General features: G+C 37.7%; 2 protein-coding genes across 2 annotated transcripts in view; one reads left to right on the plus strand and one right to left on the minus strand.

Moving 5' to 3' along the window:
• astn2 (astrotactin 2) overlaps positions 1–18,041 on the plus strand; it is a 407,558-nt gene that overhangs the window by 311,055 nt on the left and 78,462 nt on the right. The window contains exons 14-17 of the mRNA XM_087790735.1: positions 29–153; positions 744–848; positions 2,214–2,393; positions 14,609–14,901. Coding sequence (XP_087646861.1) covers positions 29–153; positions 744–848; positions 2,214–2,393; positions 14,609–14,901 — 703 coding nt within the window. The remainder of the gene's footprint in view (positions 1–28; positions 154–743; positions 849–2,213; positions 2,394–14,608; positions 14,902–18,041) is intronic.
• trim32 (tripartite motif containing 32) lies at positions 6,181–13,009 on the minus strand. Its single transcript, XM_087790738.1, has 2 exons — positions 12,907–13,009; positions 6,181–10,738 (listed from the first exon to the last, which is right to left on the minus strand). The coding sequence occupies exon 2, from the start codon at positions 10,729–10,731 to the stop codon at positions 8,719–8,721; it is 2,013 nt and encodes a 670-aa protein (XP_087646864.1). The 5' UTR covers positions 10,732–10,738; positions 12,907–13,009; the 3' UTR covers positions 6,181–8,718.

Below are 18,041 nucleotides of genomic sequence, written 5' to 3' on the forward strand. Positions count from 1 at the left end.
TCGTTCTCCTCTTCTCTGTCTTCATCAGGGACAACAACTTCATCAAGGATTTTCCTCAGTTGGCCGATGGTCTCATGGTCATCCCGCTGCCGGTGGAGGAACAATGTCGAGGCGTGTTGTCGGAGCCGCTGCCGAATATCCAGCTTCTCACAGGTGAGATCAGTATATTCATGTCGACTTCACAGAAGAATACAGTGTAACAATGAGTGAGCCTGGTGATATGTTACTACTATAAATTCCGAGGATCATATTAACTCTTTCTACGGGTGTTATTGCCAATTTAAACTCTAATATCTTCGCTTTCACCTTTTGACCACCGAGCAATCCATTAGCGAAATTGAGGTCGTACGCCTTCATAGAAATTGGATTAACACCCTCACGTATAGCAAGTACACACTTCGCCTGGCGTCCTGATGAAAGGTGCCAGATGGAAGTTCCTGTGGCTCCCTTTCGAAGTGGCGATGAAAGTTTGCTAACTGAATTAGAGAGAGGAGCGAAATTGCTCCCATTTCTTATCTTCCGAAATGCAATTGGAGTTCAAATGGCTCGATATGTCACCGATCGCGGAACATCTGCGACGCAGACGTCGGCGCTAAAGGACTTTAAAAGATCGGCCGTAAACGGCTAATAAACTGATATTCAGGTCGAAATTTTATCTGTTATTTTGCAATTTGGTTTTTCCCTGTGGTTTTTTACTGTTTTCTGTCTCCCCTCTGTAATACGTTGCTTCTTTTATTTCCCAGGGGACGCCCAATTCAATGAGGCGGCGGGCTACCCCATGGTCCAGCATTGGAGAGTGCGCAGTAACCTGTACAAAGTCAAACTCAGCTCCATTACATTGTCCACAGGTCGGTTTCAACTGAATTATTTTAGATGAGTTAGACGTAAGGAAGCCCTTTCACACTTTTTGAGTCGTATTTTTTTGTGTAAGAAATAAAAAATGTGACCTTTATCTAGTATATTTTCTCCTGTTAAAGTGCCATAAAACAACCTGGATTAAGGAACTCGATCTTTAGATATAGGATACTAGATTCTAAATTTGAGGGGAGATTCAATCTGGTCTAAAGTTTGCCCCATGGTCTCCTCCTAGGTGGTCACATTTGTCAAACCGTAAAGGTGTCTGGATGCCTGTGTTATCAGATGCTTCTCCCTCTCTGTTGTGAATTGTGAGTGGTTTACTGAGCTAGAATCATCATTGAAAGAGACGCCAGAAGTTTCGGTTGACTGAAGATAATTCGACTCACTGCACTCTCTATCATGACTAGAGTTTTTTCAGAGCTGTGATTCGGTTTTACTGTGATAAAAGAAAGTAGAATGGCATAGTAGAGTCAGAATAGAATAAAACTCAATTTAACTTGATCTCACAATTTCTCACAAACGCAGGTTTAGTATCTGTGAACTTAAACAAAGAATAGAAATCAGATCTGGTTTAGAGTCACACATTATTGACTCGGACAAGTGAGAAAGAAAAACAACACGGTACATTTCACATGTCTGTCTGACTTCTTTTCCAAAGAGAAATGTCTCTTTTTTTTATGCCACAACACAGTTACACAAGTATAACACACTGGGAAAAGCTATTATCGCTCCAAGGCCGGGGTCATCGTTCACTTCTACACAGATCACTAACTGGTTAGAGGTCATTCGTAGTCCCCATGTTTATTTTCTGCTCAAAACTACAGTGATCCATGTTGTTTTTTTTAAATAAAGTTTGTCACACAATACGAGGGAAAATATTTCAAATTCAAAGTGTTCTTTTGCTCGTGATACTGCGGAATATCTAGAGTACAATACTGAAGAACAACTATGAGAGTGAACAGTGTTCAAATTGTATTTTTTAAGAGAAGATTCTTATGTTTGCTTACAAAACAAATTTCTTTCCATTCCTAGTGAATGGAATATATAAATTAAAAAAAACCTGTGAAGAGTTGAGTTATAATCTGAAAAAAAACGAATAATTATATATTGCGCTTTTTAACAAATTTCAACCCTGAAATGTCAGAAATTCAAAACCCACTTCTAATTTATTATCGTCAAAATTGCCTGCTTCTGTAAAAATGATTTTGATGAGTCGCAATAGGGAGTCAAGACCCACTCTCTCTGTCAGAAAAATGTATCTGTTAATTTCAGCACATTATAACTTTTTTTCCTGATCTCTCCTTCCTAAAAAAATATCATTCTTCTATAATGTATTTGTGTTTTTGGCTCGACAGGCTTCTCTAAAGTCTTGAAGACTCTGTCGGGGGAGAGCACCCGTGAGGAGCTGCTGTCTTTCCTCCAACAATACGGCAGTCACTACGTCTCCGAGGCACTTTACGGGTCCGAGCTCACCTGCAGCATATACTTTCCCAGCAAGAAATCCCAGCAGCAGCTCTGGCTGCAGTACCAGAAAGGTGAGCTATGGCTATGGTTTCATTATAACGAGGAAAGTCCAAAAACAAGGGGACCCATTTGCTTTGAACCTTTTTCTTACTGTTTTATGACGGCCAACCATGCAAGCCTTTTTTTTATGTTTATTCTAGACGTCATTAAAAGTAGGTACTTTCTTTCTGGGTTTAATCAAAGGCCTCTTATCAACTGGCACATAACCTCTGAGAAAAAAAAAATACTTTTTTTCGGATGTTTATATACTTATGCCGTTGAGCCTTCTGGAAAAAACAGTTGACGCTACAGAAGAAAGTGGAATCATTTTAAGTGCCTCATTAAAATGAGGTAGACGCCAACTTTTTTTTTTTTAACGCAGAGCCACAAACTAAAAAATATTGACCAAAAAAGAGATATAAAATCTTTATTCATTTCAAACTTGATAAAACATTATTTAATTAATTTTGTCCAGATTAGACAATCACTCATCAGAGCCTCTAATCGTCTAATTTATTCATTAATTATTTGGTTTTCAAAGTGATTTCCCAGAACCCCATATAGATAACCATCTTTGCCCTTTGTTCTTTTCATTTGAACTTTGTTCTTATTCTTGAGTTTATGACACTTCTGTCCCTTCTATCGTCTGCTGTGAACTGGAAACCTTATTTCCTGAAGAAGATCTCCAGAGGGAATAATAAAGTCAACCTAATCTAACCTAATCTAATAATTGAGATAATTTAATTTGGTTTCTAATGTCCTGAAATACGAGATGCATTTCTGTATCCAAAAAGATAAAAATAAAGCAGATTTATCTCTAAAAAAGTAAAGCTTAAGATGTATGCAGGGATCTTTATAATATTTTTCATTCTCTTCATTAAAACTAGTCTATTTTGAGTCGTGTCAACATTGGTTCCAGCGGTCCGAGCTGCACAGAAAGAAAAAAAAAAGTGACATGTATTATTACTGCCTAAAAGAAAACAGATTTTATCTGAAATAGCATTAGCATGTGACTCTTGATAGTGAAAAGGAATACAACTTAAGGGCTATGAACAAAAAGTCCTCATTCCATATAAATAATGATTAAATACAAACTCAAACATTAACACAAAGTCTCTAAAATTTAGTTGACGTTTTTTCATGAACTTAATTGTAGTTTTGTTTGCAGGTCATGCTATTGTATTTTATCTGAACGTCTAATCTAAATGTCCGTGAATATAATCCTGTCATGTAACCGATCCGCAGTACAAAAAAGGTAGGGGACCCCTGGTCTCTATAAGATAGAAATAAAATATATATATTTTATTATATTTATCTCCATTTAGAAATCGCATTAACTTGACTGCTTACTATCACTCTACGGAGACAGCTTTATTGAAAGTGTCCAGTGACATCATGATGTCGGCTGACTCGGGTAAATTCACTGTTCTGGTTCTCTTGGATCTGTCCTCAGCCTTTGACACAGTTGATCACCAGATCCTGCTGAGAAGACTAAGGGATGAAGTGGGACTGTCTGGGTCTGTGTTAGAATGGTTCTCATCTTACCTTTCTGGGCGCAGTTTCAGTGTATCTGCCAATCAAATGAGGTCTGAATCGGCAGATCTGTTGTGTGGAGTCCCTCAAGGTTCTGTTCTGGGTCCTTTATTGTTTTTGCTGTACTTGATTCCCCTCGGTAAAATCATTCAGAGATTTCCAGATGTTTCTTATCACATTTTTGCTGATGACATCCAGCTCTACTGCTCTTTTGACCCAACTGAGCCCCAAAGGCTGAACAGCTTAGTCAATTGTTTGCTAGAAATCAAACAATGGCTGAGTGAAAACACTTTACAGCTAAATGTGGACAAAACTGAAACTCTGGTGATTGCTCCTGATGATAAGATTCCAGGGTTGAGTCAGTACTTGGGTGACTTAGGTCAGTCTGTCAAACTGAGCCTGAGAAACCTGGGTGTTGTATTTGATAAAGACATGTCTCTTGTTCGACACTGCAGAAAACTGACCAGAAACTGTTTCCTTCAACTGAGAAAAATCTCTAAACTTAGGAAAGTGTTGTCGGAACATGATCTGGAGCTTATAATCCATGCGTTTGTTTCTTCTCGTCTGGACTATTGTAACAGTTTGTTTTCATGTCTTAACAAGAAGGATGTGTCTCGTCTGCAGTTGATTCAGAACTCTGCAGCGAGAATTCTGACCCGCTCTAGTAGAAGAACTCACATTTCTCCGATCCTTAAAACTCTTCACTGGCTTCCAGTTTCTTTCAGGATCAACTTTAAAATTCTGGTTCTTACTTTCAGAGCTATTCATGGTCAGGCTCCTCCTTACATCACTGATCTGATCCAGCCTTACACCTCAGCTCGGGCTCTGAGGTCTGTGGATCAGAATCTACTTATGGTTCCACGCACACGGCTCAGGACCAGAGGAGAGAAATCTTTTCAGGCTGTTGCTCCTAAGCTTTGGAACGATCTTCCTCTCTCTTTGCACTTGATGGAGTCTACTGACTCCTTTAAGAAACATCTTAAGACGTTTCTATTTGTTCAGGCTTTTCCTTGAATTTCTCGAACTCCTCTGTTGTTCTCAGTATTATCTTGATCTTTAAAGTATGTACTTTTTTGAGTATTGTTTTGATTGTCTAAGCGCTTTGTGACCCTGGTCTCGAAAATTGTATATAAATAAATATTACTTACTTACTTACTTACTTACTGTGGCAGAATAATACCCTGTGAAATACACTTTAAAGAATTCCCACAAATAAAGTTACAATTATTTTACAATTAATTGTTACAGTTAAAAATAAATGTTTGAATAAGAAATCACTTCACTTGTTATTGATTGTTGATAGTTGCCAACTTCTTTTTAAAGTGTGAATGCTTCTATGCAGAGACTTTCAGTGGGTTCATCAGGATGTAAAAATTTCAAGGCGACAGAAGCAGGAATGCAAAATCAGAACCTATTTAATTTGTTCTTCTATTTGCCTGGAGGAAAAAGGTTGCTCGTCCCTCTCGCTCTCGCTGAGATAGATCCGCTTTAGGCAGTTCAGTAACGCACTGCCTCGCTATTCGTCCTTGGAAACACTATCTTTGTCATTTTTTTAATTCACTTTTTGCCCAGTTCACTTCAAAGGTTGATTTGAAAAGTTGAAATTATCTCATGAATAACTTTATCTTGCAACATCACCAGACAGGAGCTGGTTTTCCTCTACAATCCTAACTCGCAAAAAAATGTACGAATCGCCACAGAACCGCTTTTAATATTTAAGATGATTTGACCTATTTCAGACAATTTTAATGTAAAGTATCTCATGGACTTTTGTTCATACTTTGTCATATTCCACATTAGTGGGATTACACCAATATTTTTTTCTATCGCAAAATTCAAAATATAAAGAACTAAACTAGTATTTAGAGAAACATTAAATAGGAAGTGCCATCTCAAAGGTTACACAACATGATCGTTGTAGCGTTTAAACGTCTTATAATAATAGCTCACCCGATGTTCAAACTTGACCCATTTTCTAGTGGCCCTCAAGTCGACTAAGGGTTGGGAAAATTTGAAGAGGTAATCATAGTATAATCAGAGTTACGAAGATAGTTACTGCTGGTCTGTAACTTCACCCTTTTATCGAAGCCCCGAGATGAGAAATCGTTCAGAAAAAATAGTCAAAATTTGAAGCAACAGTCAGTTCACATGCGCAAGATTTACGCTGATAGAATGGGAGATTCGGCAAAAACTAGCTTCAAATATAGACTTTTCAACTCCGTTTCTTCGAACAAAATTGAACCTACACAGAAAAATCAGGGAGGAAAATCAGATCAGCATCTTTGTTTGACTTTATTGCACTCATGAAGTCGTTACACAAACATGACATGGGTCACATGGAGATGCCACTTTTTGTGCTTAGCAACCTCATTGACATTTGGTTCGAGGACATATATTTGTACACACACGTGTGATTGACATGGTCGGCAAAACAAAACCAGTTGCACGTATACAACACATTACTACGTTTTGACCCACGTGGATGTTTATAAACACACATGTACAAGGACACTTCATTGTATAGCCGTTCAGGGGTTAACGTTGAATCTGAGTGGAGATTTAAAAAATAAAAAAAAGCAAAAAAATAGTCGGTTGTTATGATGGTAGAGAAAGACAGAATGTTTGCATATTAAACATGAGTGGTGATTATTGAACAACTCTATACACTGTACACCGACTTCCAAAAAGAACCAGTTATTGCATCAGAGCCACTTTTGAGATGAGTACTCATGACCTTGAGAGGCTAAAACGAATTAGCAGCAGTGCAGTACTTCTCAACGAAACATACCATCTCATCTCAGAGATGCTTTATTAGATAGATGTCTTGATGGTGTAAATGAAAACTTGAAAATAGGGGGCTACGGATAGGGATTGGCAAAAATCTGGCGATATGTATCACGATACAGGGGCAACGATAAGATACATTTCCATACTGTAGGAACAAGTATATATTTGTAGTATTGTCCCGAGTACTTCTGGTGTTGCAGAATTTACAGACCACATGACTTTTGTCAGAGTCCTAACTGCTTTCCAAGCGAAAATATGTCTAAACATCAGCTTTAAAGCTGCTGTCGTCGACTGTATCCTCTTGTCCTCAGTCATGGCCAGGGATCCCCCTGAATTTTAATGTTCCTTCAGCTCCAGAGGACCTTATGACTGCTGCCATTTAGCTACCTCAAGTTTAATTTCAACACAAGAATGAACATGGCGTAAAAATGTTTGTTTGTAAATAAAAATAATAATTAAAGAAAAAAATCGAATTATTTTACACACTTTATTTAAATGTAAACCCTAAAAGAACTATGGTAAAAAAAAAATGATTTGAAAGACACATTTCTTTAATTATTTTCTTGAAAAAAAGAAATCGGTACAGTGCTGTCTAATCCAAACAAATTGATCGCCATATATTGTTCTATCAATATTACTTTAAAGACCATTAATTGGATCATCCCTTAACAATATGGTTTGCATCGTAACAAAGATGGTTTGCAGCAACTGGTCAGGTTATCACTCTGACACAGTTTTAAGGCCCCACAGAAAAAAAAACGTTTTCTGGGGTTAATATAAATCAAAAATATTTGGTCAATTGTAGATCCAGATGATGAAGCTTGATGTCGCTCATAAAAGGGTGAAAGCTGATTTAAACCTGAGCACGAGTCCAAACAGCCAACAGAGTATGCTCAGAGAAATCATCGCGAATCTGGACACGTATTCTACACCCTTCCCAAAAAAAAAGAGGGAGCAAACACAGACGAAAAAAGAAAAAAGCGTCTTTGTCAAACATCACAATATTTGAACAACGTTTGTAAACAGTTTTCAGGGTTACACAACTGCATAATTCACAAGGCAAATATCTGCAGGAACGTTTGTGCATTGCATATTTTTAAGATAAAAATCCGGCTAAGCACCGCACTGAGACATGTGTAACTGTTGTGTAGTAAAGTAGAATCGTCATTTTTACTCCACCAGCTTTGAATTAAAAGTACACATTTTAAAGTTTCAGTTACTGCATTATTGCCGGGTCGTTAACATGTTCTTTTCTTTTATTCTTGGAATTCTTCGATACATTTAATGCCTTTAATGATCATCTTCAAGATCGTTTGATTGTCTTTTTTTGTAGCCTGTGTCACCTTTTTTGTGTGTTGACAAAAATAATGAGATAAATACATGTAGGTTATTGTAAATAAAATAAAAACTCCATGATGACTTGAAAATAACTGAATTAACCCCTTGTCTGATCTTCTGTTTTGTTTTTTAAAGCTTTCTTCAAACAAAAAACTAAAGATAACAACTTTTTAAAGTGGTTCTTAAAGTATATCCGATACATTTTGATTAAAAATAATTTGATTTCACAACACACGCCACTGTACTGATCCTATTATAAATATTATATATTGTTTTATTTAAGGATTTCAGGGCAATATATATATATTTTTAACAGTCAAAAACATTTTATAATAACGTCAATATATTTTACAGTCTTTCCATGTAATCCCTGATCCTTATTTATTTTAGTGTCAGCCCATATATGTAACGATATGTCCAAATATAGAGTGGTAAAGAAAAAAAAAAAGCTGCCAATTTGGCGCAAATATTCTGGTGCTTTAAAAAGTCAGAATCAATCTTTTTTTTAACAGTACGCAAGATATATAGTTTAATTTAACTTTTAATCGAGGTATCAAAACTGAACTACAGCCATTTTAAGAATTAAAAAATTGGATAAAGAGGCAATTTATTACCCAGATTATAATCCAGAAAATTCAAGACACCATTTGAATAAACAACACAACGAAACACACCAATCGTCACATGTGCGTTGAAGATTTAAGACGTGGACGAGTGTCTCTTCTGTAAGTACGTATAGATTTTCACGCAGTGGTCTCCGCAGTCCAGCACCAGCAACTGCCCCTTCTGGGTCGTGGCCACCCCGACCGGACACGTCAGGCCGTCCTGGATGAGAACCTTGAAGCCCCCTTCTTTAGGGAACAGGAGGACCTCCCTCCTGCCGCTGTCCGTCACCAGCAGATCCCCGTTGGCGTCGACGCACATGCCGGTGATGCAGCGGAAGTCCTCCGACTTTGAGAAGAAGTGGCTGAGCTGCCGCCCCAGTTGACCGTCGGTTCCCACCGAGCCGATGGAGAAGCCGCCCTCCAGTTGGGGCTCGTCGGTTCGCTTCTCGAGGTTCAGTCCGAGGCCCTGCGTGAAATAGACCGTCCCCGCGGCATCGCACGTCACGAACCTAGGCCTCACCGCGGAACACAGGCGGGTGTAGCTGACCACCCCTAGAACCCGGTCCACGGTGAGACACCACAGCTTGCCTCCCTCTACGTCGGACACCACAAATTGCCCCGACGGCATGGCGGCGATACCCCAGGGTTTAGTCAGGTGGCTTTTGTGGCACGCCACGCAGTTTCCATCCAGGGTGTAGACTTTCACGGAGTTGTCGAAGTTGTCGGTCACGCCGATCAATCCTTGAGGGGAAACCGCGATGGACAAGGGGATGAGGTTTGGCAGTTCGGCCCCCAGGAAGCTCAGGACGAAATTGTCGATGCCGCTGGTGTTGCGTCGGATTTCCCGGTGAAAACCTTTGCGGTTGAAAATCTGAATGCGACAGTTGCCTCGGTCCGCCACCAGCACCTCTCCCTGCGGCGTGACACAGATGCTAACGGGCAAATTGAACATGCCAGCGCCGGTACCCTTAGAGCCCATCTTTTTAACAAAATGACAGACCTTTGGTGGTCTTTCGGCTCCACCGGGTGATTCCCCTCCGGCATCCATCGACTTCGATTTAAATTTTCCCGGTGACCCACAGTACACGTCGTTGACGGCGGCGACCATATCCACGTCTCTGTAGATGTCGCCGCCGACAGCGCCGACCGCGCCCTCCAGGTCGACGTCCGAGCCGCTTTCGCCATCGTCCGTGTTGACCGTGTAGGTGCGTGTGGTCACGTGACCTACTTCTAGCGGTTTCGAGTGATCCGTTTTGACCAGCATGGGCTCTTGCAGCTGAAACATAGCCGGCAAACTGTCCCTCAGATTCACCTCCTCGTCCTCGCACGTTCCTCCGTCGTCCTTGAGCAAGGCGATGTCGCTCTGTCGGGCTCGCATCGTGAGATAATCGGAGCATGAAATCACTCTTACCTCGGCGACATTAAGTAGATAAGTTTGCTCCTCCAGGACTTGACCGTTTAGCTTCTCCACCTCCGTCATAGAGGCCGAGAATATCTTTCTAGCCTTGCTCAGTTCTTCCTGTAGGCTGAACTCACCTGTGGCGTACTCCTGCTGGACCGCCTGGTACTTATGCCTTAAAGTCTTGGATATGTTCTCAATACTTGTCTTTTTCTTCTGGATCTTCCCCATGACCTCTCGGAGGGCAGCCAGCTTGAACCCCAGCTCTTTCCTCCGCTGTTCCGCCGCCATCTGGATATTCTGAACCAAATGTCCTTGACCCAGATGATCCTCAACTTTGCAGAGCTCGCAGAGGACCGTGGCACATTCGTGGCAGTACTGGCGCGGCAGGCGGTTGTAGCAGGACATGCACATCAGGCCCGAGGCGACGGCGCCGCAGGAGCTCGTACAGTCCAAGATCTTCAGCACAGTCAGATTATCCGCCAGCTGCGTGATGCTGCTCATGCGCGAGACCTTACTGCAAAAAGGGCAGCGCACGCCGTTGATGGTGCTCGCCAGCAGCTTCTCCAGACACAGCCTGCACACGGTGTGTCCGCACTGCAGGAGTTTGGGCCTCATTTGGTCCGCGCTGTAGGTCTCCAAGCAGATCGGGCATTCCAGGATCTCCCTCATCAGATCGGGATCGAACGGATTAGACGCGGTCGCCATTATGGTTCTTCCATAGATGAAAAAGAAAAACAGAAAGAGTCAGGATATGTATAAACAATTGTTTACCGTTTACTGACTCCTTCAAGAAACATCTTAAGACATTTTTATTTGTGCTTTTCCTTCATTTTCTGGAACTCCTGTGTTGTTCTCTGTGATATCTTGATCTTTTTAGTATATATTTTATTGGGTATTGTTTTGATTGTTTAAGCGCTTTGTGACCCTGGCCTGGAAAAGCGCTATATAAATATAAATTACTTACTTACTTACAAATGACCTATTGATATGTTATGTTGCGTCAAATATGTATTATTACCCCAATATTTTCCACAGATAAATCAATTGTGTTTTGATGTGTGTCAATTTCCATATGTACTAAAGTACATACACAGACGTCGGACCAGGTTCCTAAAGCTACTCACCATTATGTCGACTAAGGGTTGGGATTACTTTCAGAGTAATTGTTCCTTTTTAGAGTTATGGACAAAAGGTTTTGTTCATTTTAATGTAGCGACTGGAGTTGTTGTTGCCTGCAGCTTTGTCCAAAAAGACACTTAAAAACATCCAAATACTGCTCTTCTGTAACGTCCCTCTTGTATTGAAGCCTCATTGAACCACATTGCTAGTGTCATTGCACATGGTTTAGGCTCATGGCCTAGCAGCGTCCACTAATAAATATCTTGTAAAAACAAGATTAAAATATACTTATTTATGATTTTTTGAAGATGAAGCTGACGATTGAGCTTCAGTCACTACATCAAAACGGACAGACATTTTTGGAGGAACAGAAAAAGGCACAGTTTACTATGAAAATAATCCTAACCCTTAGTCGACATGAGGGTGATTAGAACATCAGAAAGTTTGGGATGAACTAGACCTTAAAGTTAAATTCAATACTTTTTTTTGTTTTAATACCATTTTTGAAATTACATTTAGGACCAACTTGATGGTAAACCAAAATTAAAAATATTCATTACAAAACATATAGGGACGCGAATGCTTGTTTTAACATAAATAAACACCTTTTTTTAAATTCAACTATTAAACTTTCCTGTCAAAAAAAAAATCCTGTACAAAATACAATGTGCCTTATCTTCCAGTCATGAAAAAAAATGTTGGATGGACATCCAATTCTCAAATAATTTGCACAATGCCTTTTTTTTTTAAGTACAACGGTGAAGTTATTACTACTATTGTAAGTAAGTTAGTAATTTATATTTATATAACACTTTTCTAGACCAGGGTCACAAAGCGCTTAAACAATCAAAACAATACTCAATAAAATATATATTTAAAAGGTCAAGATAACACTGAGAACAACACAGAAGTTCCAGAAAATCAAGGATTGTGTGATCAATCTGTACGGTTTTCTTTTCCCATAAATGAACGTTACCAGATATGTTTAGATTTGAAACTAGTGATAAAGCTTACTTGTTATGTGTTAACATTTTAAAATACTTTATACATTTTGATTTAAGACACTAATGGCAAATAAGGCCTTATTTTTACATGTATTTTTTTCAAGGATGAGCAGGAACCATGTTTGTGTTGATGTTGATTATTTTTAATTCAGGAGGACTCCTGTGTTTTGTGTATTAATGACAACAATCTTTATTTAAGCACATAGATATCGTTGTGTAACACTGCCTATACAGGTTTACATTAAAACAATATGTTGCAACAAGCATTCACTAAAAATGTCCTTCATACCTTCCAAAACTCTGGCCTTTACACTAACCCAAGTAAAATATTTGTTGTTCTCTCAAATGTCACTGCTCTTTGTGTAGTCGTGCACGTGTAGTGTCACATTTTTGTGATCAAGTGAAAAAGGTGAAAGTCAACACCGATGACATTAAGGGGGTCAGTAACCCATGGCAACAGTTTGTGTCAACAACTAGCACACACAGGCTAATTGTTTTGGTTTTTCAAGCTAGCTAGCTCAAGGTGACACCATGTAAAGCCAGTGATTTTAATAGAAAAATACGATTCAAATGTGTTTTTATTGATTTATTTGATGTTTACATTTGATTTATTTAATATCAAATCCCTCGGTTATTAAAGCAGGCCTCAGGACACACACAAGCTAAAGTCAAGTCCACTACTAGGCGCTGTTTTTACTGCCTTAAAACGAGTCAATTTCAGTTAAAAAATCGGACTTTGTAGGCGTCTGTGCGTTACCTTGTCTTCGAAGTCAGGAGATGTAAACACACTTGGCTTGTGAACGACAGCGTTTCTTCTCCTGCAGCAGCAGCAGCGAGACTGCAGTGTTGAAGCAGCTGCGTCCTACTTCCGCTTCACGTCGCCTCTGATTGGCTGACGCGGGGTCCGCATGGCGTGACGTACGATTGACGCCTTTTTATTTTTATTTTTTATTCAACTTTACCGCATTCAAATAACAAAAAATAATAACACAAGACACAAAAATATAATGCTTTTTTTTTAAGAAACAGTAAAGTAAGCTCTTTTAAAATATAATACAATATGTCGTTTTGTTGTAGTAACTTAAATGATCCACTGGATGTCGGTATAGTTTTGCAAGTGATTCGCGAACACATTAACACATAAAACAATAATCACAAAAAGAAACATTTTACATTTTTTAGGTATTTGTTTGAATACTTTGACTGGTGTGTTTCACTCTCTTACTACAGTAAGTGAAATTTCCCCGATGAGTAATTATTTATTCTCAAGTCAACAACACAAGATCAAATGATAAGAAAACTAGAAGTTCATGGTACATGGTAGGGTTTTGATGGTTCTAAAAATTTAAACTGGATATTGATACCCTAAACCATTTTCGATACGACAAGGATAAAAAAAGACCCCAAATTTAGAAGATACTTTCTTATTATAAAGAAAAATACCGAAATAACTTCAGAGGTAGTGCTATCGATACTTTAGAAAACTAGTATCGTATTCAGATACAGCTTTTTAGTATCAATACTTATTTTTTCAAGTTTAAATACTTAAATACTTAAATACAAATCATTTTAAATAAGATTATTTGGACATAGGTGACCATATCTTGAGTTCATGTTTGAGTGTTTACCCTAAAAAAATATAATTAAACTTGAAAAAACATTGAATTTATTGAATTAAGCTTTTGTTAGTTTAGTTTTGGATATTTTTGCACCGGATGTATATCATTTGTCTTTTGTGTCCTGTTGGTGCAGGAATGAAGGCGTCATGAACCTGGAATTGGTTAAAGAATATATTATTTGAAATATTACAGTTATATTATGACAGAATTCACATATAAAAACGAATGCTTTTATAACAAAGCTTAATTAGAGACGATTAAATGTAATTAAAGTATCAATAATTAATATATATGAAAATAGAATACGATAAAGGGTATTTTTTTGTATGACTTCAATTTACTTCACAATCAATTTGAGGAAAAACGAATACAGAAATAAATACTCAAAAGACTAATAAAAAGAAGAAAAACAAAATGGTGATATATGTTATAAATAATGAGTACTATTTATAATAATAAATGTTTTAGTTTGCTATCAGGCACCTGTGTAGTTATATGATCACACCTCTTGAGGGCCACATGAATACAGTCCAGGGGCCACACTTTGCCAATGTCTGATATATAAGGTATTTTTAAATGTTAATACATTAACTATAAGAATTAAGATTAACATTGTGCTACGTACATCGTGATGTTTTGATTGAAGCTTCATGAACCATCGTCAATATTTTCAAGATCCACTAGATGGCACTCTTTGCTGCATGATCTTTTAGCAACTATTTAAATGAATAATGACAATTTAAAGCACTAAAATAAAATGTCATCTGTTCATCACAACATGTAGAAAGCTAGATGGATGGAGAAACCAAACTTGTGTTCTTTACTCTCCTCCCCATCCAGAGGCGACCGAACAAGGCATCGGCGCCGGCGGGAGACGAGAGCTCCGGTCGGTTCCCTTCATCAGCTACCTGACGGCCATGCAGAAGAGCCAGCTGCTGTCCGACGACCTGGTCAGCGGCGTGGAGATCCGCTGCGAGGAGAAAGGCAGCTGTCCGCCGGGCTGCCACCTCTGCCACCGGAACCACGGGGCCAACAGTCGGACCGGGGAACAACCGTCGCCCACGCCGGTTCTTCTGGAGGTCAGCCGAGTGGTTCCTCTCTACAGTCTGGTCCAAGAGAACGGCACCAAAGAGGTAAGAACGTGTGATCATAATAAAGCACGAGTTAAACAAGTTTTATTTGGATTATATAGCTTTGGAATTGTTAAAAAATGTACCTATATTTTCAATATCTGGGCGTTAATCAACATTACTGTTGGTTTTTGATACATGATTTGATACAGTTTATTTGAAAGAAGCGCTTTTTTTATCTTTTTAATGGGGTTCAGATGGTTTGGTTGGACTGTATGTGTGGTTGCACTGAAAGAGGTGAAACAATACTGTCAGAAATTAAAATCACTTTCAGGTTCAACTTGTAAACTCCAGATTCTTCTCACTTTCTCATTCAGAAAACATTTTTACTTTAAAAAAAAAACTCAGAACATTTAATAGTTATTATACTGAGAATCCTGTGTATTTCCTGTGGATCTATTTCTGTAAAGGTTTAATATTTATAATCCTGTCTGTACATTTTTTTTAAACAGTCTAGTTGTCCACCAGAAAAAATATACCACTCTATTTAAAATTGATAAAACCAATAAATAAATGAATAAAAAGTTTACATGTGTATTTACATTTACCTTTAAATGAAACGTTTAAAAAATAAGTAAATAAACAAACTCATCTTTCTTTATCTTTACATGATTTTAAATTCCTCAAAGTGATAGTAAAGTTTTATAGAGTAATGAGAAATATATTAAATAATAAGATTTATTTACCATTATTTGTGACTTGTATATACATATACATATATATATATATATATATATATATATATAATTATTTATCTTTGCCAGATTTTTAAGGAGTAGCAGATGTCAAATTTTACTGAATAACTGTTATATACTACAGCTTGAAAACAGCGACTACAGGACTAAACGTGATGGATGAATTGATGACGCGCGGTGACAACCCTTGAAGCTTGACCAATTGAGTCGGTGTGGTTTTGGTAAACAAGAATTTATCTCCAGAAAAACAAATGTTTACATTGGGCGGTGCTAAAGATCAATTCATGATGTTATTACTTAAATAAAAAGAGAGTTTTGTACAAACATACACTGATGATACAATAGAGTCACACATCTATTTAAGACACACTTAAATCAACACATTAGTTGAACTTTAAACAATGAAAATGTTGTCGAGACAACCTTTATTAGCACAAACATTTTGGCATAAGACACAACAGGGTTAGAGTTTGTTCTCAAAGTACAAAAATACGTAATCTCCGAAATCTCTGTGTGGTCCTCCATTGTAATCATTTAAGGCTTAAAACAGAGTTAGAAGTGAAGTCAGGCTCGGCTTAAGTGCTTCTCTGCCTCATTAAACCAAACCCTGGAGGCTTGTGGCTACTACTGGAAAATATTCATTCATGGCAAAAGATTATTGATCCCTTTTTTTTGATTTCCAGTTGAATAGGCTGAAGACTTGAGGTTCTAATGGGGGTCTTTTATTTGCCGTTGTTTTCTCTGGTGAAACAAGAATAGTTTGTGCAGGTTCTGCGTTCTCTATGTGTCAACTAATGATATTTTTTTAAGGATCAACAATTCTTATAATCATATTTAATTAATGTAAGATATAATCAGATCAGAGTAGTTTTCTTAAGTGGACTGAATTTACCCAGAAGGCTGTGTGCATGGGAGGAAAAACATTTTTATAATACACTAATTTAACCATGCTATGGTTAAATCTTCTAATATTTTTACCTGATGTCAAAAAGTTGGTGTCAAATTCACCTTTAAACCTTTTTAAAATATATAAATGGACCTTGTTTTTCTGGCGTGAGCTAGCAATGGTAAACTTGACAGATGCTGTTTAACTACTCTCAATTTTTCAATTTTGTTTACTTTTAATAATCCAAATATGAGCAAATATTTTCTCTAAATATTTTAAATTGAGTTTGTTTTGTTGTCAGGTGTATGCCTCATATTAAAGCTAATAATAATAATAATACTTAAAGACTAAAATTAAATTAACTTGCTTTAAGGTTATGAAGTGGACCAGAAACAATTAAACCGTGTGGAAACTTGCCTGCTTAAGACCTTGACTCCTGTGAAAGACTTGAAGTAGCTAGAACATGTGTTAATGTAAAATTAGAGGAACACTAAAGAATTTATTCTGATTAAATAAAAATTTAACAACTTGATTTGTCCCCATAGCCTCAGTCACATAAAATATCGACAACAAAAACATTATATGCACAAAAAGACAAACACAAAAACAGTACAATATTAAGAGCATAATTTGGAAAATCAAATAATAAAAATGACGTGGGATTTCCAGGCATGAAACAAATGTGCCAAATAAATTACCAGGAAAAGTATTGAGGGGTCGATGAGGCCTCATGATACAGATTCAGCTGCTGGATGTGTCTTAACTTTGAAAGGCCACTAGGTGGCACTAGTAAATGATTAATGAGTTTGTAGATCAGAGACGACTATTTTAATATAGAGAGTGATGAACAGCATCACACAACTGATGCCTCATCAATCCATCGGTACTAAAAAGTGTAAATTTGTATTATTAAACAATTCCAAACAAACTCAGCTATTTCTGTGCATCTATATATGAGTTTAAATAGTCCAAATTCTCAAAGGGGTAGTAAGGTATTAAAAATGTGATGGAAATACATTGAATAAAAAGATTTGTTGCCATTATTTTTAACTTGTATTGACAAAAATATATATTATTTAATAATGTATTTTTTAACTGTAAAGTGAGTTAGTAAGTAATTTATATTTATAGTGCGCTTTTCCAGACCAGGGTCACAAAGCGCTTAAACAATAAAACAATACCCAATAAAATATATACTTAAAAAGATTAACACACACAAGGCAAACAGGAGTGTCAGAGAATCATCATTTACAACAAACACATCTTTCTATACGTTTTAAAAAGGTACATATTCAGTAATATCGCACAAATACAACTGATCATAATGTACTGAAGCGGTGACGTTGTGGTTGTAGCTCCACCAGACGGCCTCTAGGGGGCGCGAGTGGGTCGAGTCTGAAACCCATCCACAGACGCACTGAAAAAAGATGACATCATGGTTTCACTCCCCTTGTGAGGGAAAGTGTATATAAGTGCGTGTGATATATAAGTATGTCTGTGTCTAAACAAGCACACGCAGCTGAATATAATATTAGCTCACCGGTCGTGTCGCTTTGTGCGGC

The sequence above is a fragment of the Callionymus lyra genome, chromosome 5 (assembly GCF_982586985.1).
Source record: "Callionymus lyra chromosome 5, fCalLyr1.hap1.1, whole genome shotgun sequence".
In the NCBI taxonomy this organism is placed as follows: Eukaryota; Metazoa; Chordata; class Actinopteri; order Syngnathiformes; family Callionymidae; genus Callionymus; species Callionymus lyra.